We start from the raw sequence: 23,894 nt of genomic DNA on the forward strand, positions 1-23,894 counted from the left end.
TCAGAGAGAAAATTAGCTGGATAGCTGAATTTCTGAATTAAGGTTGTTTTAGATATGACCTCAATGGTTGTGCACCTGTTCTGTCCCACTGCTACTTTGGCAGTTGTAAGTTAGAACATGGTAAATCTCTATACAAAATCAGTTTTGATTGTTAACAAACTCCAAATTTAAAAACAAAAACACCCCAGTTATAGGTATGGGACTATCCTTCTCTTTTTGACTGATTTAAGTATTGGTTTATCTTTTCCCCAAATTATTTTTATATATTCATTATTTAGTTTGTTCTTGCTGTTTATTTGAGTACATGCTACATTAAGGAAATTCTTATTTTAAATAAATTACATGTTATATTTATTTTTTTCCACAGGAGGGCTGCAACTAGCAAACATTATGAATCACATTAGCTGAAGCACGACTAAAATAGTACTGTAGATGGTAAATAGATATCTTTGCAAATAATTGGTAATTGTGAGTTTAGTTTAGCTGAATGTGTTCACTTGTTATTCCCTTTGAAGAAACAGACTATTTTCTCTAGAGATGTGTTAGAACACATTTCAGATTAAAGATGCGGTATCTAAAACACATAGTTTACACCAGAAGTTTTCAAACTGCGGGGCGGTGACAAGGTTATCAGGGGGTGCATCGTACCAAAGCTTCACTGAACAATAATCAGACGTCATCGGCCCTTAGCGCCCAAACCGACGTGTGAACAGAAACGTGGACGTGACCTTCGACTCAGATGTTCTCTGTTCTAGCTAGCGATCAGCTGTGTTAACGTTTGCATGTTACACCGGAGAAGAAATATGTATTGTACAAAACATAAAGTAATAACAACTATATACTAAACAATAAGCAAACCTGCAACTCTCCCCTACAACAAGAGCGATCTTCACTTCGGTGCTTGGAAACCAGGCTCTCTGTTGCCATACCCGGCACGCCCTGCTCAGCCCTCAGCTTGTCTCCAGCATTTAGTACCTTGGTAACATCTGTTGCTATGGTTCTTGCGGGTCAGGTGAGGTGACTGACTTGACAGCGGGAACGGATGTTGCCCGTTGATATTCAGTCCTCCTGCTGGTAAATGTTGTGATGGAATATTTGAATTTGACATTGTAAATTGGGGAAAAAAGGTAAAATTGAATTTACTTTTTTTTTTTTTTTAATGTGACTTGCTGTTCCTGGTTTGCCAAAATGCGCAAACAATTTTGCAAAAATGGCAATTTGAAACTATAAACTTAAAACACCCGTTAGTGATATACTTCCCCCGCAACAGCTGTAAAAATCTAGTTTTCAAATACGCAGGAACTATTAAATAAAACACCTGAATTCCAAATATGAAGTAAAATACGAATGTGAAAATGTAAATGTAAAAAAAATAAATCGGTTTATATTTATAAACAATAAAATAAGTCAGAAAATAAAATAATATAGTTTACAACAATTACAAAAAATTGAAACTTCAAATGCAGAAGTCTTACAGAATAGTTTCAAATTGAAAACTAAAAGCGTTGATAAGAAATTTGACTTATTGGGGGCTCCCGAGTGGCGCATCCAGTAAAGGCTTTCCGTGTGGAGTGCAGGACGTGCCCTATACTCTGGACGTCGCGAGTTCGAGTCCACGCTATTCCTTTGCCGACCGAGGACGGGAGCTTACAGGGGGCGGCACTCAATAGGCCGAGCGCCGCCCGGGGGGAGGGAAAGGCTTAGGTCGGCCAGGGTGTCCTCAGCTCACCACGCACCAGCGACCCCTGTAGTCTGGCCTTAAATTAGAGAAGTTTACATTGAAAACATGAGGTTTTTACGTTTTCAAAACTTTTGGGCGCCACTGATGTGTCAAGGGTATTATCTTCTCGGTTTGCCATCTGCTGCATCCCTGAGCTACAGAAAACAAAAACTACATGAAAAACATGTAATATCAAACTTGCCATTTAAAGCTTCACAAAAGCTGAAAAATGTCACAACAGAAATAAGTATCCACTGGCTGGTCTTCAATTAAGTAGTTAACTTCTCTGAGATTTGAGACTTGTGTATTGCATATTGCATCTGGTATCTGGCAAGTAGAGTTTCCTGTAAATAATTGTGATTAAAACATTCCAGTTGAGTGGCATGAAAGCAAAAATGCTGCTGCAACAACATTAATGATCCAAGTGGAGCCGTCTTTCTGCCTGTCCCTAAATTAACCTTTTGTTTTTTGCATTGCAGACAGATTCCAACTTTATATTTTGTCTAACGTTCAACTCCTTTGCTTACACGTTGAGCATAACAGATGATACAAATACAATGTAAATAATTTACATTGGAAAAATTACAAAACAACAACTTTCTGGACAGGATGAGTCACACAGCTTGGACGGTGCCAGTTTGCATCCGGGCTGTGCAAAGAGGCCGAACTTTGCTGGGGAATCCAAAGAGGGCGTCACATTGGCTCTGACGCTCCCAGGGTGGGGATGGGAAACCAGCAGGGATTGCTTCTCCTCATCGCGCAACAGCGAACCCTACTGGCCAGACACTGAGCACATTCAGAGTGGATAAGAGGCAGGGCTGATCTCTTTTCTCCAGGATCGGTAGCCCGCCCACCTCTGTACTGGATTGCTCGGTGTAAAAGCGATTCTGACTTTAGTCTTGCGAGATCGGAGGACGCTCACGCGCCCTTAGAAAGTCTGTGCTGTGTGGGGACTCGCTACAGTGAGGAGAAAAAACATAACCACAGGGGAGCCTCACCCTGCCACACTGTCTCTGGTTTAAGCTTGTGTCGTTTTCATCGGTTTTCCTTTTCCACTTGTTAACAGAATAGAATATTTCTCAATTGCTTTTTGTGTTGCGTGGTTTGGGGCTGTTTTTACTGTTTTTAGTGAATTTCACTGGGTTAGGTTGTGATCTAGATGGTGTTGATTGAGGGAAATTTCAATATTCATAAACATAAAAAGTGATAATATTCTCTGAAGTTTTCTCTGAAAGTATAGTTGATCGACTGGATAAATCTTTTTTTGAAGGACAATTTCAAGAGGAATAAAAATATAAGCAAGAAACGACTCACAACATTTGAACTACTCTTTCTTGCAACTAAAATATTTATGAGTTTCCTACTGCTACAATTATAATTTATTCCTCAACATGCCTTTGCCTTTCCAATTCATTCAAAAGGACCCACTAGGGTCATGTATAAAAATGCTGGACAGGCCTGGTTGCCTATAATTATGGCTAGCATGGCTGCAAGAGGAGACCTCAGTGACTTTGAAAGAGGGGTGATTGTTGGGTCGCGTTTGGCAGGAGCTTCAGTGACCAAGACAGCTCAACCTGCTGATGTTTCACGAGCAACGGTGTCTGGTTTGATGTTGGCGTGGAACTCCGAGGGAAAGACATCATCAGCAAAGGGCAACAGTGGGCGGAAGCGCATACTCCAGGATCGTGATATCCATGCATTAATTCGAAGTGTAAGGCAAAACAGGCGAGCAACTGCAGATCAATTGACTGCAAATTTCAACCTGGGGTGCGAGCAGCCAGTTTCATCAGAAACAGTCCGCTGAGACCTCCACAGAGTAGGATATCATAGTGGCCCAACGGCCTATTAAGTGACTTTACATTGGTGTTTCCATTTTTTTGTCCACTACCTGTATATACAACTGCCTCCACTATATATAAAAATGTTCTTGTGTTGTCTTGTTTGATGTATGTTTTGTTTAGATTTGGTTACAGAGCTCTGCTTTTAACCAAGTGGAGTTGCACACAATATCAGGATAGCAAAAAGGAAGTCCTACAGCAGCGATATTAACAGTTCAGTTCAGAGTAGGGCAAGCTGTAGAAGTACAGAAATCGGAGCTTGAGGCCAAGTTTACTGCACTTGCCCTAGGGATGACATGTCCATGGCACAGATTACTAATTGAAAATAAAAAGTGTTTTTTTCTGGAAGGAAACTCAGTATCTTCCAGCCAAATAAAACAGAACGCATGCTATTGGCGGCTATGCCGTAGGCTCAGAAAAGCAAGACCATTGGGATAAACATCTGTGTATTGACATTGAAACTGTTATATATAAATATATATATATATATATATATATATATATATATATATATATGTGTGGAGTAGTGGTTAGGGCTCTGGACTCTTGACTGGAGGGTTGTGGGTTCAATCCCAGGTGGGGGACACTGCTGCTGTACCCTTGAGTAAGGTACTTTACCTAGTTTGCTCCAGTAAAAACCCAACTGTATAAATGGGTAATTGTATGTAAAAATAATGTGGTATCTTGTAACAATTGTAAGTCGCTCTGGTTAAGGGCATCTGCTAAGAAATAAATAATAAGTAATAATTATAAATTATATATATATATATATATATATATATATAATTATATAATTATAATTATATATATATATATTAGTGCTTGGAAATTCTGGCCTGTGATTGGTTAAAGTCTCATCATAGGCGCAAACACAGATTTAACTATTGCTTTCACATCCTTACACCACCGGGCAATAGTCTCCATCTCTGTCATGTGATTGGTTCACATCAATGTTAGTCCCGCCCCTTTTCAAAGGAACGCCCTCCAAAAACTGCTGAACGGGTCGATTTTGTGACCGAACAGAAAATTAATTCCAAAACATACTACAAAAGAAAGAAAAAAACTTGCGGTAGGAATTTCAAAAACATTTTCTGTTATTTATTTATGTTATTTTGTTATTTACTTATGCTGTATCAGCTATAGTTAAACAAAATACTGTAAAGCCATAAATATTTGCAAGCAAAATATTTGGCGAATCACACCCATGAAACCTGTTTTTCTCCAGAAATGTTGGCGCCCTGTTGCACTGGTAGTGTAAAGTACTTCATTATATTTACAGCACTAAAATAATGTTACATTTTTTTAATACGCGAAACACGCATAATAAAAGACTTGCAAATATATATGGCTTTAAAGTATATAAAATCATATTTACTATCCAACCTTGCCTCTCATTATTATGAGTCACTGACTCATATATTAAATATGTACGACAGACTTAGTGGCTTCGGGCATTATAGCCCCATCCCATCGGTAACAACAGTCTTCCCTCAGGTCAATAATTTTCCACTATAGCACTCCTCTCCAGTCCATATGTACTATATAATACAGTCTCACTTCATTATAACATTATAATATTATTATTATTATTATTTATTTATTTCTTAGCAGACGCCCTTATCCAGGGCGACTTACAATTGTTACAAGATATCACATTATTTTTACATACAATTACCCATTTGCAGTGTGGAGTAGTGGTTAGGGCTCTGGACTCTTGACCGGAGGGTTGTGGGTTCAATCCCCAGTGGGGGACACTGCTGTTGTACCCTTGAGCAAGGTACTTTACCTAGATTGCTCCAGTAAAAACCCAACTGTATAAATGGGTAATTGTATGTAAAATAATGTGATATCTGTATAATGTGAAATAATGTATAATGTGATATCTTGTAACAATTGGTTGAACCCACAACCATCCGGTCAAGAGTCCAGAGCCCTAACCAGTACTCCACACTGCTGCCCACTTCACACTGATCCACATTTAAATTAAGAAATTAAAAAAATATAAAGCACACTTACATGCTGAATACAGTAATTACGTGCCCTTTCTCTTGAAAAACATATCCAGCATAGATTGCTTTTTTGAAATCCCACTAACATAGACCAAAAGTATCTGTTGTAACTTAAGATAGTAGCAAGGACTATGAAAGTGGCTGTAACAGGGGTGGGCCTGTCACTGGCTTCTCGGCGCATCCGTGTCACTGCAGGATTTGCTCGGACACTCTGTGGGAAAAGCGTTGCCAGGCAGCAGATTGAGAGGGAGGCTCAGTCAGGGGTTTGGTTGACTGGGAGTCCCTGATTGGCTGGAGGGGCGTATCCGTGTCACTGTAGGATTAGCTTGGACGCTCTGTGGGAGAAGCGTTGCCAGGCACCAGATTGAGAGGGAGCCTCGGTCAGGGGTTTGGTTGACTGGGAGTTCCTGATTGGCTGGAGGGGCGTATCCCAGAGAGCGGCTGACCAGTTAAAAAGAGGCTGCGCTACACACCCGGGTTCTTCCAGGTCCAGCCGAATGGTGGATTGGCTGCTTGATAGACAGAAAGTGAGAGAAGGGAGCAACTAGCTGAAAAGCAATAAAAATAAATACTGGCACTCAGGAGAGCGTACCTACAAATGCAAGTAAACCCAGTTACTCTGATAATCTACACATCCGGGACACCCAGTAAAATTCACTGTTGCTGTAGCAACAGGGCTGGTTTATGGGATGGACCCACGATCCCCAATCAGAGAGGTGTGTAGCGCATATACTCTGTCAGCGGGAACTCCTTTTAGAGATTCGTAGTATTAATCAAATCCAAAAAAGGTGGTGGGGGGGGGGGGGGGGGGAACGCCACAGAAATGCTTTAAGGATGGAAAGCTTGTCTTTTCAGAGGTGGGTGTGCTTTAAAACTAAATGCAATGTAAAGATCTGTAATGTACCGCAATACGTATGTGTCAGTATCCAAGGTCACATATAGGGCAATGACATGTTAGTGCTTATTCCAAAAACTGGAAAATGTACTCCATGCAATTTGTGCTCCATGCAATTTATAATTGTTCAGGTTAGGGACCGCATAATAGAATAAGCGTGGATCTCAGACACATTAAGCAGGTAGTACTTTAATCCAAACTCAACCTTCATCTTGCAATCAATGCAGATCATGGAGGGATTTACTGAGCAGTGTTTACAGATCTGTGTAAAACACATGCACAAAGGTTTTTTTTCCGTGGTTCTTCTTTTTTTTCCCCTGATGGGCCCTTGGTGGTGAATTCCACTTGAACTTTTACAATTACATTTTCACAGCCTTGGCTTAACTGACGCAATCTAGTATGTATTTTTTGCAAGGAGAAGAGGGAAAACAGTCATTACCTTTCTGATTTTTTTTTTTTTTTTTTTACATTTGGAGCTACAGAAATTGCAATAAAATGATTGGTCCTCAAAAACCTTGGTTACTGTGCTTGGAAGGTATATAGAGACTGAATGAATTTCTCAGACAATACAGAAAAACAGTAGTGAAACAGAATCATAATCTTAAATTAATCTGTGTATTCTAGTGGACAGCATGAGCTGAACAAAATCCCTTGACTATTCTCTGTTTAATAAGCCAATGCTAACAACTTTGCTAACAACTTTGCATTACTTATCGTGCACCAGGGCCCAGTAAATCCCAGCACCGGCCCAGCTTGGTTCCCAAGAAACCTTTAAGTATAGTATTTAATTTATGTGAGCCAGTATTGCACTTAATCAATTCAATCAGGTATATTCAATTGTACTGTGTGAAATGAATACAGGCTTATACTGAAGATACCCTTGGGTAGTCATACTAGAAGATGACATAAAGCACCTTATTTTTCCAATATTTATTATTAATGGGAAAAAGGGCAGCAACTAATATATTTTTCTTAATCCAGTTTGCAAAGCAAATAGATAGCTTAATAACAACTGCAGAAGATAGACAGATATACAGGCAGGCAGACAGAATTTGGTTATGTATAGCACCATAGCATCTATAATATAGTCGAATACAAGGGGGGAAAAAAAATTGGTGGCAGAAAAATATTTGTTAGCCTTTTAATACCACTTAAAGGAATATCCAAATGCTGTAGTTTAGCCTACAATTCTACATGCTTTTCACTGATGACGGTATTATAGGCAAACTTATGTATACTGTACACTTAATAAATATGGTGAAAATCTCATACTTCAAGATATAAAGTCATTCCAAACACATTTCTTTCTTTTATCAAAATAAATAATCTAGTGCTCTCGTGATTTATGTCACCAGAGACCCTTGATAGAATTACAGCCTTATTGTGCACAGTTGGGTGTACATTATTCTTCAGATTATTACAGACCTCTGTGGGGTGTTCGATGGCCAAAGTACTGTTAAATGTCCATTGAAGTCACTGAATCTGAGATAGAAGGCATCGACACTGTCGTGGCATTGACACAAAAGTGTTCATTTTTCTTGTACGATACCCACGATCAAACATGACCAACAGAATCACAGAACAGAGCTGTATATTGGGTACAAAGCCAACATCTGGAAGCTTTGTGTCTTAATAATCTGTAGAGCAAAATGACTCCAGCCATCTTAGTTCACAGGCCAGTGAAGGGTGTCATTAGATTTTGCCTGTGGGGTTTCCATTAGACTGAAAATGTGAAGTTGCAAGCTGAAGTAGTTTATGATATAAGTATTATCAGTTCCAGTACCGGCAGCGGTGGAAAAATTAAAAATAATACAAGATCCCCTCACAGGGATGATTAATAATGAATACATTCAATTTCTATTCTATTTTGGTTAACCACAAACAACAAGAGTAAGTTCCTTCAAGACAAGTTGAAGATACATATATAAACAAAAAAAAACTGTTTTATGGGCTTTCTTGTATTTATTAAACAGAACTATTATTATCAATGTGTTAAAACAAGCTTTACATTAGTTTAGTTAACATAAATAAATAAATGAATATTGAAGTAGTATTCTTCTGGCTACAGATTGGGAGGATCATTGGAAATGATGAGTCATAGCAGGGCTGAGTAAAGCAAGTGGAACAGAAAATACCCTTAAGGGGCCTTAAAGATCAGCATTCATCTTACACAGACCTACATCATACCTTATAACTGTAATTTTAGTAACTGAACTAAATACCAGCAATTTTCCTCAGACACATAATTTAGTTATCAAGCTTAAATGCCTGGTTTCTGTCTTGGATTGTATTTCTTTTTACATTATTGTGGTTAGTTTTATTCAGCAGATAATATACATCCTAGTATCCTTAATCATATTTCCGGTCTGAAGAAAATCAAAAACAGAGGTTAAACCATCAAGACAAACAAAAGAGATTTAGATTTGCCAAAAATATACGTGATACGTGCTGCCCTGTTTAAGGAGTGAGTGTGGATATTTAAATACTGTAGAAGAGGGCCTTCTTACTATAGGATAAATGTTCCAAGTTGTAAACTGCTTGACCAACTGTAACACATACCTGGGAGTAAGTAACAAGAATACCTGAAACACCTCAGCTGTGCTCATAAGTACTGACACATTGCTATGTTATTCCCCTGAGGATGCAAACCATGTTGAAAGGTGGGTGGAAACATCAAGGTTCCTGGCCCATAGCCCAGACTATCTACAGTTCGGAATCCAATCAAGCATTGGAGAGGTTATTTATTTATTTATTTATTTATTTATTTATTTCTTTCTTAGCAGACACCCTTACCCAGGGCGACTTACAGTTGTATACAAAACAATACCTATCAAGAATTACAGTACAATTAAGAGCAAGATACAAAATACAATGATTGGTGACTGGTGAAAAAGAGTATTGTATTGAGCAGCTGTAACTGATTTCATGTCAAAAGGAGCTGTGATGAATCCACATGTTATATTGAAAGGATGTCAATATATATATATATATATATATATATATATATATATATATATATATATATATATATATATATATTTCAACATTAATTAATTAAAGTAGTATATATGCATTTGTATGTTTTCAATCGATGTATGTTTATTTGGTAAAAAAAAAAAATAGCCTAATAAATATGACGGCATATAAAACAACATGAATGTGTTCTCTGTACACATTACATTATGTAAAAATATACATATGTACAATAGGCTAAAACAGTACAGTAGTAAAATGAAATGAATACCTGGCAGGCTTTTTTTTTTTTAGTCCATTCTACGTGTAATACAAAACAAACCATGCTGGTGCGTTGTAGGCTTCATATTGTAGTAGGACACGTAGATTTGTATGCTAATTAGAATTTTTCCGACCGGTATCTTTGTTTCTAATTCGTTAGTAAATCGGGCGTGACACTTTGGGAAATACCATGCGTAGTCATCTCAATTTTCCTCCTACAATTCTGGCCAAATTACCACCGCTTAGTAAATGAGGCCTCAGTGTCTGGAATTAGAACGTTGGTTACACCGCAGTCCTATACAAACAAAACACTATACCAGCCCCCTGACCACAACATCAAATAACAATCATTGTGTTTAAAAAAGCACTTATTTTTGTTGTAAAACCATAATACCTCCAAACATTGCATTGCACTGTAAAGGAGACAACCTCAGCAACCTTAACATGCAATATTTTACCAGGAAACTGTCTACCCACTGCAAACTTCAAACAGGAAAAAGGTGATACAGTAAAATAACTAATAACGGTTTGGGTTCAGTTTCAGGCATACACAAACACTCAACCTCCATACATTAACTTAAACATTTGTTTAAAAAATGCATCCTAAGAAAAGTTATTGAGTTTTAAAAAATATATTTTAGTCTGTTGCATATGTTAAATTACTCTGGGTACAACTAATTTAGTCCTAATAAAAAACAAATAATGATGCTAAACTGACTAAAACAGCCAAATGAAAAAGTATTGAAAGAAAATGGCGAACCAATGAGAAACCAGAATACGTGGGCGAAGCTGAAAAACAATCAAACGGTATGCTGCATGGACAAACCCGGTAGTCGTTTGAGGCTTAAAGCACCTGGATTCAAAGGGGTGTTGTAGTCTACTGTTTGGAGTCTTATTGAAAACATCTGATTCTGTGACCAGGTTATTTTACTCTTATTAAGGTAGCTTCATTTACTGTGTATGTAATGAAATTAGTTTTGTTTGTCTGATTACTTTGTTGCTGCATTCTATCTGTGTATTAATTGTATTCAAGTTTAAAGTCCTTATCCATAATCAGTTTTATTACAGTAAAGGGCTATAATAAGCCATCTTACTAAACGATAAGTTGCGTATTTTCCTTTGGGAGGCAGTATGTTGATAAAATAATTTTGAAAACCACTCAGACGTGATTAGCCACTTACAACCGACCGAGGCAACAATAGGTGTACAAGGAAAATAATACATAAAAAAGCTGAATGTCTCTTAATACATTATTTTATTCTTTCTACATTGTGTCTAATTGTATATTACAGAAGTATGATTAAGGCCCTGTGAAAATCGAAGAAATTTTCTTTAAAATTCACGGCATTGTCACGGACAAAGTATCTATTTCACAGAATGTGCACAGAAATATAAAATAAATGTACAGATTTTCTAAAACAGCAAATATAAAGATAAATGCACTGACATTAAAATTAACATAAAAGTTACTCAAGCACTTTACAATGGCTTGTGAAACGGTGTTGTAATTAACAGCCTGTAGGTAAAGTGTATCTGCAGGACAGCTTTCAGTCAGGTGCATGCTCACCATTTAGGTCTTTAAAAACAAATACAATGTGTAACCCATACTGATCTTGGGCATCAGTAGACGCATCAGTGTGACCACTGACAAGCAACCAGACTGTTTTACCAATTCCATAATTTCCTGCTTGTGATACTCAGCAACTTTAGGTAAGTATCCACGTCTCAGCTGGGCTGATGAAGGAATCACTCCACCATTTGCTACACTGTCTGAAGAATTTCCGTAACTTTTGCTTGTCCAATTTTTCAAAAGGGATATTTGCGCAAACAAACACCTCTATCAGGTCAAAATTTAATAAGTGGACTTTCGGAACATGGAAGTCGCTGTTTTTTGTTTCTTTGCAAGTAAAGCAGTTGCAGTACTGCTCTGGATTTCCGCCTTTCTCTTTTCAGTGAATCTAAATGCCTGTCAACAGACGAGTTTCGGTAGTGATCTACAGTAACGTTGCAGGACATACAGAACAAGAGTTTACCTCCATCACTGTGTAAAACTCCTGCTGGATACTGCTTTGCGTGATCTGCTGCAGACACATTTTCAGCCTTTTTAGAGACATCCATTTTCTTGTTTACAGTGTGTAGTATTTTAATTTCCCGCTTAGATTGCATATAGTGACATGACACAATCACTGCACATGGCGAATATTACATGCAGGCACATAGCAAAGCTGTACAGTATCGTTAATGTGATTTTTTTACATTTTTTGTATGAAATATAAATAATTATGAAATTATTTTTATTTTTATTTCTATTGGGCCAATTTCACGATATCCGTGCAGCCCATGACATCGCGATTTTGAAAGGGCCTTAAGTATGATTGACGCAATAACACCGTATTGATCTTATTAGTCACAGTTAAAAAAAACGACACGTGTGTAATAACGGTATGTCCTGCTCCATTGGCTGCACAAATGCAGTTCAGTTTTTCTGTTTTAAACTTTTATTTCAGTTATACTGCAAACCAATTGGACTTCAAAAACAACTGAAGGAGTTGATAAAAAAACAAACTGATCGTAACCGACTTGCATAACTACTCCAGCTGCTACACTTTCAAATACGTCATTTGGCATTTGGAAAGCATTAAAGTATGAATCTGCTCCTATTATGAATCGTGTAATATAAAAGGATTTTCAAGGAGCATTCCTATAGGGATTATGTTACATTAAAGAGGAGTTTCTTCAAATAAATAGGGTCATAATCTGTATCTTAATCAGCTCATGGATTTCCAAAGTGGAAACACCTTATTAATTTTCTGTGTGTGTAAAATAAAAAAATTAATTGCAACAAATATGTTGCGTTTTCTAATCTGATTTCACAATGAAACCATTGAAAACAGGCAGGATTTTTCAATCAAGCTGTGTTTATTTTTTTAGTTTAAAATATGCTTTTTTATATGGTACAGCTATGAGAAACAGATATTTGACATATTATTATGTATTGTATTTGAATATATTGTGCACATATTTACAAACGATACATGAGCGGTGGAAAGACCAGGATGAATACAGACTTCACTGCCAGCATATCAGTTTCCCTAACAGGATCAATGTGACTCCTCACCTGCAGAGGTTCTCAGTCACACAACACAAGTCCGCCCATGCAGACGGCTACAGGTTCAGCATGAAAGCAATGAAAAGTACTTGCAGTTTATTATGGTAAGTATAGTGGTCGTCTTTTGTCTAATTTACTTTCTTTGCAAGATTTTTAACAACCAAACGAGCATGCTGGGCCGAGTGGCCTCCTCTCGCTAGTAAAATGTCTTATTTAACGTGCACTGGAGCTTTGTTTTGATGGAGACATTTGGCTTGGAACAGAATTATGTTCTAATAGCACTTAAGAGGATGGCATCTACATTAGTGGTCCATTTGTTTTAACTTTAAATTGTTCACTACTGAATTGCGTATGTTAGCAGTGTTTATAGTAATGCAGTTCGCCAGAATTTTTTTTTTATCCTACTGAACTAATTTTATTAAATTATTTGTAAGAGGTGATTTTCAAAATATCTAACGCTATAAAACTGAAAAACGAACGTGGTGTTTAAAATGAATACAACGTTTGTGTGTGTATTCCCTAATGCAACACATTACTGTGTCGTTCAAATGTGGCCGGAGCATTGCACAAACCGAACAGCATGACGTTGAATTGCCAGAGGCCCTGTCAGGTGGAGAAGGCGGTCTTGGGTTTGGCGTAGGGGGTGAGTTCCACTTGCCAGTAGCCACCAGGAGGACCTGCCGATGAGGTCCAGTGACTTATCGATGCGGGCCAGCAGGCATGAGTCTCTCCTCGTGACGGTGTTTAGGTGGCAGAACCGAAGACCCCCAACTTTCTTGCAGACCAGTACCACCGGTGCAGCCCATGGATTACTGGACGGTTTGATCACCCCGCTTCCCACATCTCTTAAATGATTTTCTCTGCTGACTCGCGTCTAAATAGGGGTAGTCGGCATGGCGGTTCACAGCTGGGGGTCCAGGCCGGTCTGTCCTCCATCCTCCGGCTTGACTGCAAAGAGGTGCTCAAACTCTCACAGTAGCATGCAGAGTTGGCCGCTCTCCTGTTCATCCAGCCCCTCACTGCTGCGCTGGTGCATGCTCTCCACCGCCTCGCTGAGAGTGGCTCTCGTCCACACCAGGTATGGAACTGCTGCCACTGTCCTCATCTTCCTCCTGTGCCTCACTCCCGGCCGGCACCATTTGCAGGAGCCCTTGAAATGGCTGGCACTTGTCGTTGTTCCAGCAGAGGCGAGTGCAGTGACTGGCATGTCCAGGAGTTGCAGCGGCCCCACGCCGAACTTCACCGTTCCTCTCTCCAGGTCCAGCTGTCCTCTCACCTGCTGCAGGAAATCGATCCTGATGATGCACTGGTCTTGAATGTCTACAATCCAGACCTTGTAATCAAATGAGGTCTCACCCAGGTGCAGCTGCAGTAGCCCGCTCCCTCGCATCAGTGACAGCTGCCTGGTCACCGTCCGCAGTAGCACCGCGGTGGGTTCCACCTTGGCCAGGCTAGTCTCGCTGGCCCGCTGGAAGATGTCTGGCCGACAAGGGTGACGGTGGACCTGGTGTCTATAAGCGCGGTGCAGGACACGCCCTCCACTTGGCAGTTTAAGTGGAGGTGTGTCCCGATACTGGTTCTCCTGACAATGGCTGGTGCAGTGTGTGCTGCATTCAGGTTGGGGCTTGAGGAGTGGGTCGATGGTTCCCGTTACATCGGCCCGAATTGTTTTCCCGTTGGTGGATGGTTGGGTCTGGGTCGCGGCTCCTGCCGAGAGCAGTTAGCACCAGTTTTACTGCATGGCAGTGGGTGGTTGATGGTGGTGGTGGTGGGGCCGACCGCCCCAACATGGCCTGCTGGACAGCCACGATCTCCCACAGGATCTCAGCCAGCTGCGTGGTGCCCTGTTCGGCTTCGCCTCACTCTCGTTCGACTCCCCAGACTACGGGCCGCTGAGTGGCGTTGTTCTCTTCCTGGGTCACATCCTCCCACTCCTGAGCGATTAGAAGAGCGGATTGAAGGGACTTGGGCTTAGCAAGATGCAAGTACTTGCGGAGCTCACCCTGTCCCATGGCTTCAACAAACTGGAACCGCGCTTGCTCCTCCTGTTCTCAGGCTGCAGCATCAGCGTAAGCTTGCCGGGCTTCCCTCTCCAGATACGTCTCCAGCTGGGCCAGGCTCTCTCCCGCTGCCCACTCTCGCCTCCAGAATCAGGCTTGCAGTAGGTCTGGTTTTCCAGTACTGCCGAACCAGCGTTGGAGGGTGGCAACCAAGATGCAGTAACTGCTTATCTCTTCCTCGGCCAGGTTCAGCAGATCCATTTGGGCATTCCCTCTCAGCGCCGCTGTCAGCTGCTGGGTCTTCTCCTCTTCGCTCCAGCTGCACACTTTGCCCAGCACCACCAGCTGGGCATGAAATGCCTCCCAGCTAGTGGTGCCGTCAAAACTTGGCAGCTTCGCTGTCCACTGTCCCGTCACGACAGCACTGCTTGCCCGATGCTCCGCTCGTCCCTCTCTGTTCTGGTTGTCCATCGCGGCGCTCTTTGGGACCCAGCCAGACCCCGTGCGCTCTGCCATTGGTAGGCGCCACTCTCCGGCGCTGGCTAACAGTCGCTCTGCCTCCCCCGCTCGTCACAATGGCCCTGAATATCAAAGCTTTTCCGACCGTTGGGGAGGTCATTTGTGGTGGTGTTTTAACTTTCCGACTGTTTTTTTTTGTGTTCCGAGCAAAAATCAAAAATGGCCAGGAAGGATGAGAACAGTCGCAAAACCCCATTCTGACACTATGAAGAATGTTATGCAAAGGTACCTAATTAATATACCCCCATGCACAAATCAAAAGGGTTGATGTGGTCGGACTGAGTATTTTCCGTCTTTCGTGGTTCCACCTGTTTCGAAGTCCTAATGGAGGTGACAACCTATTTCTAACAGGCTTCGTGCTAAAATAAAAAAGGTCTCTTTGACTATACCAATGGCGATGGTGTCCATTGATTGAAATCCCGAAATGACGTAAAAACTGTCATTTGCGTCATTAACATATAGGTTTCTCTTAAACACTGAATAATTATTCCGCAACCTTTATGTAAATTGCACCCATTCCACCTGTCGGAAAAAAATGCAGAATAGTATTTAATTTTATGATGGAACAACGTTCTGGAAGTCGGGTTAAAACAGACGGAGACAGAGAGTTTCGGACTGTCGGAAGACACTATTGATATTCAGGACCAGAATGTCTAACATTTCCATTGCAATTATACTCATTTCTCAATACAGTTAACTGGAACAACACAGAAACACTGTGATTCATAATATGGGACTGGTGAAAAAGGACCAGACTAACACCATTAAAAACAGCTGGATGAACTGTTTTTTAACTTAAAGGGGGCGGGGGGTTGATTTTGAAATGCTGTTATAGAATAGCTTTGGTAATGCTGTAATTCAATTAAATGCTTAATGCAATCGTTATTTTTATTTATATAATCATGATAGCATGGGCTACAGTGAGATTTGAAGTGATGTATAGCATTGGTTCTTAATATCCACAGCATAATGTAAATTACATTGCTTCTACCCAAGTCACTCGGTTCAAGAGAACCTGGTCACGTCCTAATGCTAGCAACACGGTATATTGTTATGCACTTTACCAATGCATCAGGAAAGCTAAACATACATTGGAAGGTTATACATTAAACATGAGAGAAACAGCAACTAAAACAAATACACAATTAAAAACAACGCAGTTGTATTAAATTAACAAGTTATCCGCAGTAAAATTACACTTTGACATTTTCTACATTTGTTAGGACTTAAAAAATTATAAAATAAATAAATAAATACATAAATAAATAAATATGTGAAACGATTTCTAATCGGGTCGGTAACATTACAAAAGTTTAACCAGGTTATAAAAAACACCACTTACCTCTTTGAGTTCTTTAGCCACATCCTTCAAATCACCCAGGACAGTTTCCAGATCCTCCACAATTGTCTTGATCTGTTCTTTTACCTTGGTTTTGGAGCCTGCTCCCTCTGACGTTTCTGCCTTTGGTTTCCCTGACATTCTTGGGCACAAGTCAGGGGGTCTTTATGATCACGAATAAATCCGTTTACCGCAGTCAGAAAAGTGTGTCCCCCGCATTTTTAGGGTCTATGTTCTGTACTTTCCTTTCTTTAGAGAACTGCGCTGAGCCAGGACTGCAGAATTCCACCCAACACGCCTGCGCGAGAGTGCATTGCAAAATTAGAAAAAAATAATAATAAATAAAAAAAATATGAGTAAAATAATAGAAAACGAAGGTCTTCCATCACATATTTGTCCTAAAAGGTATAAATCCACGTTCTTTCCAAAAAGGGAATACTGCATTTCTTTTCCCAAAGTCTATCCGAAGTCCTGTTTTAATACCCATCACATTTAGCAATTTAATTTCTCTAATTTTGTTTGTTTATTTCAAAATGAAAACCAAAAGTATGAAACACTGCTAATGGAGGACCAGGGGACCAAAGATTAGAATAGACATTTTAAATGTCGCAATCGCCCTTCTAAAATTCTGCAAACTGCAAGCAATCTCTGTGCGTTTTCTGAGTCATATGCATATCACAAATCCGCAGCAAATAACTAAACGGTAGTCTATACTCTCATTCCATCAACAGTGGATTGTATTATTTGTATTTCCTTCTTATGTTAAGAACAAAAATAAGCAGTATTTGTAAATACTGGTACAGGATGTTTATCAAGTGGAGCCTACTCAAGTACTAACGCAGGTTTCAGATATAATAAATGCTCAAAAAGCAACACGAAAGACACACTTTACAGCACTGGAAGGGGATAGAGATCATCTAGTGGTTACTCCAAAAACTGCAAGGAATACAACTGAATTCATTCCAGTCTTCTGTTTTTTCTTTCTTTTTTTATAAAAAAAAAATCGTAAAGAAAACTACTTTGGATAGATAATAATGATTTAATAACGCCAATGATTGCTTCCGATCACCCCCATACCTGGAACTTCAAGAAAAAAATTAGTCTGTTTCCAAATCGTACCAGATATCCCTGCTAGTTCTGGCAGCTGTATATCCAATGCACAATGATACTACACTCTGATACAGACTGCGTTGTAAGTCTTTAAATTCGTGTTTATTTTCAGAACAGTGTAAATTAATAATCAAATCACGCAGATCCACTACGGGTATAGAAACGCAAATGGTGAGAGTAAAACTGAAAATACTCAGACGGAATGGACGAACGAAAATAACGCAGAAAACATTTTAATACCTTCTTCCACAAGTCCCCAAGCAACGGCGGTACATTTCTGCAAACACATAGTTGTAAAATATGACGGGCGCCATCAAAAAAAAAAAAAAAAAAAGCATCTGGCTTTTATCAAGCATGTCCCTTGTTACTACCTTACTCACATAAAAGCTGAGCACTTACAGTTCACATCACAGAGGCAACTCGGAGGGGGTGGTGCCACAGCCCGAGAAAAACGATATTTTAAAAGCAGTTACTGTATTTCAAAATAATTAATCGCCCTTGACATTATGTCACAATGTAGTTGGATTAAAAATCAAAATCAATTCTTGATCGTATCTCTAGTAATTCGTTACTCTGAATGATTTTTTTTCATCAAATCAATTCTCATTCGCCCATGTGGTTATTATACACAGTACCTTCAAAAACCGAGTAAGTGATGTAATTTTAAAACTGTTTCCTGTTAGAAAGATCACTTACCGCACGTTTTAACAACTCTTTCAAGTTATTGAAAACATATGACGATTTTTTAATGTTTATTTATTTATTTAAGTACTGTATGATAAATTTCATAATGGCTAGACAAAGCTGAAAACGTTGATACAAAACTGCTAAGGTACAGTAACAGAAACATAATGTTTAATTCTTCTTATACTTTACAAATTATATTCCAAATATGATAATGCCAATGTGTGGGAAATATATATTAGGTCTGTTCCGATTAACAGATTAAAGAGTTGATCGCTGATAAAAAAAAAAAAGAAAGTAACAAAAAAAAAAAAAAACATTTTTACAATTTAATCGTGCAACAGATTACATTAATCTTAAATATGAATACTCCATTGTCTCTATTTTTAAACTTTGCCGGATAAAATATACTTCTTCTATAATACATTTAATACAAATAAGGGGTCACCAAATTAAAAAGAGATTTATCCTGCCTCTAAGGCAGCTTATTTAGATATTTTGTAAAGAAAGGTAAAATGAAACGATGATGTGATTCTTTTTTTGTAATTGTTTTAAACTACTTGTATCATATACAGTACTCTACTGTTATTATTATTATTATCTTAGCAGACGCCCTTATCCAGAGTGACTTATAATTATTACAAGATATCACATCATTTTTACATACAATTACCCATTTATACAGTTGGGTTTTTACTGGAGCAATCTAGGTAAAGTACCTTGCTCAAGGGTACAACAGCAGTGTCCCCCAACTGGGATTGAACCCACAACCCTCCAATCAAGAGTCCAGAGCCCTAACCACTGCTCCACACTGCTGCCCTATCAATGTAAATAATGTTTCTAATGAAATTAAATGGGCACCTGGAGACCTGAAACTTGTATTTCATTATTGCTAAAACAACATAAAATGTATACTTAAAGAAATAAAAAATAAAAAATCTGAAACTTGTAAAATATTTTTACAACATGAATTTTCCAAATGTGAAAATAACTATTTTGTATTATTTACTAACCTGTGGTGAATTGAAATTGAATATAGACTTATTTCAATAGAAAATATGTTTCCAAATACTTTTGTCATATTTTACAAACCCCTCCTATTGTTGTGATGGGCTATTTTAATGCACAAAGTGTTCAAACCACAACAAGCTTCAGTGCACTTCATTGTAAACATGGCACAGTGATGTGACATGACAGCGTTGATATCCACAATTGTCGCCTATAGCTACATACAAAGCAAAGTCGTTTGCATGCAAATATACAAATATCATGGATGAAGAGAATAATTCCAACACAATACAATGGTACCTGTATGCAGTTTTGCCAACTCTTACTCTTACATCTGCATTGCTGTTGGTAGAGTAATAACAGTAAGCGCCAGATGACACAGCTCTTGAATGGATTCTCACCTGCAGCATCTTTGTAGGATTCCACTTCACACCAGAACTTTTCAGTGTCATCAACATTTTCCCACTGGATGTAGTGTATGTTGCGCCACTGAAGCTCAATTCTGTTGATTTCCTTTGGGGATGTCACAAACAATTCTGCCAGCTCCATTACTGATTTCCTTGTATGTCGAAGAGCTTCACCAACACATAACATAGACATTTGCCGTAAGATTTTTATATTGTCTTGCCTCTTTTGCTGCTTCTGGTTTAGGATCCAGATGCTGGCGGATGTCATCTGTGAGAAAATCAACCTGTGCCGTAGGAAGTGTTACACTGCATCCAAGTGATATGGCAAGCCTGACAAGTCCATCAATTAACTTTGTTGGATCAACGTTATTTCCCTGGAATCTTTTGTTGACAGCCTGCACCTCTGATAGCACATTTTTTATAAATATTAAAAACGGCCAACTTTGTGGATCACAAAACAGGTGGTAGAGCTGGTCTGCCATGTAACAGCGGTCATTCTCACATGCAACAGCAAACAGTGTTTTCAGGTCAAGCCACTGTTGGAGGATTCTCCTTACCGCTTGCTCAACAGAAATCCACCTGGTCGAGCATGCCCGCAATATCTTCTGTGGCTCTGCCCCATCGTTTATTGCAGCGAATACCTTCTTGTATGTTATTTGCCTTCCAGCGCTGTGGGAGAACCAATTGTAAGTCTCCTTAACTAAAAAATCTAAAAACAGGAAGCGACTGTTCATAAGTACGGGAGACTGCCAGTACTAAACTGTGACGAACACACTGCACCAGAACTAGGTTGGGAATTTCAGATTTTAGCTTTGCATAAACACCGTTATTTATCCCTGTCATTACTGAGGCAATGTCTGTCCCGATTCCAGTAAGATTTTTTAGGTCTAGTCCCAACACTGAAATGCAGTTCTTCAGAGTTGAAACTATTCCATTTGCTGTGAATTCTTCAAGTTCCACTGCACTTAGAAATCTTGAAACAATCTCTTTTTGTTTCACACTAAAATATCTTATGACAACGCCAAGAATCTTGGCCACAGAAATGTCATTAGATTCATCTGTAAGTAAGCTGAATGGACCGCCACCAACGTCTGACACTAGCTCATTGAAATGAGGCCCTAATGAATTATTAATGATAGCCGAACATTTAGACCTGTGCAGCCTCAGACGAGATGCATGGGAATCCTACACTGCGCTGTGTTTAGCAATACAGAGGGCCAAAGCTGCTTCAGTTTCTCCAACTTCTAAATTCCCAGCTGAATGAACCAATACGCTCCTGTCTGGCATCCGAATGTTGTTTTTGACATTCAATGTGCTTTGCCGTATTTGCATGTTTAGTCAGGTCTGACTTTTTTGCATTTAAAGAGGATTTACAAAGCTTGCAATAAGCTTTGCTTGTAGTGCCAGCAACACACTTAAGCCAGTTCTTAAAAGCATCCTCCTTTAACCAGGCTTCCCAGAAATGTTGGTTGTGGTTTTTAGATTACTTTTCTGCCATTTTCTTCAAAAAGACAACCGTTACGCATGTCCGTCCCCCGCCAGCGTCGACGCAGGGTAGCTGATGTACCGTGTCAGTCATAAAGATCTCACCTCTGAATGGTGGAGCTGTGGGGAAAGGTGGGCAGGCAAAAGCGCATCTGCTGTCAAAACGACAGTAGCCTATAGGAACAGCAGTGGGGCTCGCGCTGGGAGAATATAGGCAAATCATAGTATGGGGGGCGGGCTTTAATTTGAAGGATTATTTATAAGTGTATTTTTTCTTTAGACTAGAAATTTGCTAGAATGTCACTAGATTTAATTCAGAGTAGCTAAATTAGAGACGTGTCGCATTCACATGTATAAAATCTTCAGTGTGTTTAAAAAGTCGCCAAATCAAATTCACCAAAAGATACGGTTTCCCTTGGGGGCACTGTTTTTCACAGCTTCTATCCAGCTGTGAGATACATTTTCCCTGTTTTTCTTAATATAAGAGGTGCATGGCTAAGTATGTGAACTTGCCTTGTGCACTGAATGCATGCCTGCCACAGGACTCCCCTGGATCCTAAAACCTGCTATGTACAGACAGGGATTGCAGTAATCACACGCCAGCCATGAATTTTGTACAGTAAAAGTTTGCTGACATAAGGGGGTTTAACAGTAGAATACGGGAGAAAATCTGTCCCGGGGGATGTCCGGGAGAAGGGTCCAAAATACGGGAGACTCCTGGTGAATACGGGAGAGTTGACAGGTCTACCTTCCCTTTAGTCACATCAAGTGTCATTGTACTGTAATAAGTTAGATATGGTAGTAACACAGCAGCCTGCGTGAAAATACAATATTCTGTTACCGACGTGATGATGCTCTGGGAAAAAAAAAACGGACGACATGAGCGTCCCAAGAAAGGTTCTGGGGACACTGGAACCAGTGTTTCAAAAGTGGGACTGTCCCGTCCAAAGCGAGATGTATGGTCTCCTTATGTATATGTATTTGGAACTGGCATGTTTATCTACGTTGATTTAAATGATTGCCAACATGTGTCTGTAAAGTTACTCATGTGCATTGCAGAGTTGTAATGACTAGAGTCAATGACTCGGCTCGACTCGGAATCAAGTCGCAATTTTTCGTGACTCGACTTGAGTCAGTATTATTGTCATTGCTTGCGCCACGGCACCTCTTTCTTTACAAATTAAGCACTGGTCAGAACAAATGACTCAAAGTGACAGGAGCCAGACTGGTGATTCGACTCGACTCGCGCAGTTTAGTGACTCGACTCGACTCGAGCTTGGCATGTCAAAGACTCGACTTGACTTTACTCCCCAATGGCTCGACTCGACTCTAGTCCAAATTTTGGTGACTCGTTACAACTCTGGTGCATTGTAATCAATATTGGTGCCCATCACTACTTATAAGTATTCAGAACTAATCAATGTGATTTCCTGTGTTTATTAGATATACACCGATTTCAATATTTTTTGTATCGGGGGTGTTTTATCGACTTTTATTGGTTAAAACCGAAAATCAGAAGCTCTGTTATTAATTCATCACATTAAATAATTTTACTTCAATGTGAGTACCCAGTTAAGGCACTAATAATTATTGTTCCTTAAACCTTTCCTTGGGAATTTTTTGGGAGTGGTACAATAACCTTTGATTTTACAGGTCGTTGGAGACTTGATGGGCTTGGAAGAAATGACTACCCACCTGAAACATGGACAGTGTGTCTATTTAAACCCTAGGGTGTGCTTCTCCCTTTTCATCCACTCAGCCAGCTCCCCTCCATCTGGACTTGTGGGCTACAACGGGACAGAGGGGGACCCAAGGACAGAATAAAAAACAACTTCCCACATCTGTTCACAGACAGAGCTGTGCCTGGTAAATGTCTTTCTTACTATGCCCGGTTAAAATTTTGTTGACTAGTATGAGACATCCAAATAGAAACAGATTGCAAAATGATTTAGCAGAATATGTTTATTCACATCCAAAGACTTAATTGTTGATTCATTATATTTACATCGGACAGGAAACAGGCCTCAACAGTGTGTGTATATCAATGTCCCTTCAATCAGCTGGATAGACAAAACAAAGACAAACAACCCCTAGACAGAAGCATATACCCCCTCTACAGACATTTGTTACAAGCACACAGCAGCAGAAATCTGGCAGTTAATCTTACCTAATTTTCACACAGCTGTGATGGTGCTGATGCTAGGAATAGTAGAAATGATTGATGGGAATGGTAAACTATATTCTTTAAGGGTAATATACAATTATATATCAACCCACAGTGGCTGGTTAAACAGTTTAATACTGTTTTCTTTTTGGTTTTTTTTTCTCGATCATTTATTAAACATTTAAAGAGTCCTGCATCATTTAGAAAACTATTTTATTGCGTTTTACTTTCCTGCTCAAGACTCTACAGCCTTTTGTTCCCTTCTGTGTTCATTTAAGTTACTCGATACAAAATCATGTGACTTCATGCATTTAGCACTTAGGCACACTTTCTGAAGCACATAACATCTACAGAGAATAAGTGTACCACATTG

The 23,894-nt window shown here is 39.4% G+C and overlaps 1 protein-coding gene across 2 annotated transcripts in view; it reads right to left on the reverse strand.

The window, feature by feature from the left end:
• The window catches only part of LOC117426607 (protein Largen-like), a 94,308-nt gene extending 76,247 nt beyond the window's left edge, over window positions 1–18,061 (reverse strand). The window contains exon 1 of one of the 2 annotated variants that reach the window (XM_034924714.2): window positions 16,667–18,061. In XM_034924714.2, the coding sequence (XP_034780605.2) occupies window positions 16,667–16,804 (138 nt within the window). In that variant the 5' untranslated portion in view covers window positions 16,805–18,061. The remainder of the gene's footprint in view (window positions 1–16,666) is intronic. The other variant, XM_059022544.1, reaches the window with a different exon arrangement.
• Between the last annotated feature and the right edge of the window lie 5,833 nt (window positions 18,062–23,894).

The sequence above is a fragment of the Acipenser ruthenus genome, chromosome 1, assembly GCF_902713425.1.
Source record: "Acipenser ruthenus chromosome 1, fAciRut3.2 maternal haplotype, whole genome shotgun sequence".
In the NCBI taxonomy this organism is placed as follows: domain Eukaryota; kingdom Metazoa; phylum Chordata; class Actinopteri; order Acipenseriformes; family Acipenseridae; genus Acipenser; species Acipenser ruthenus.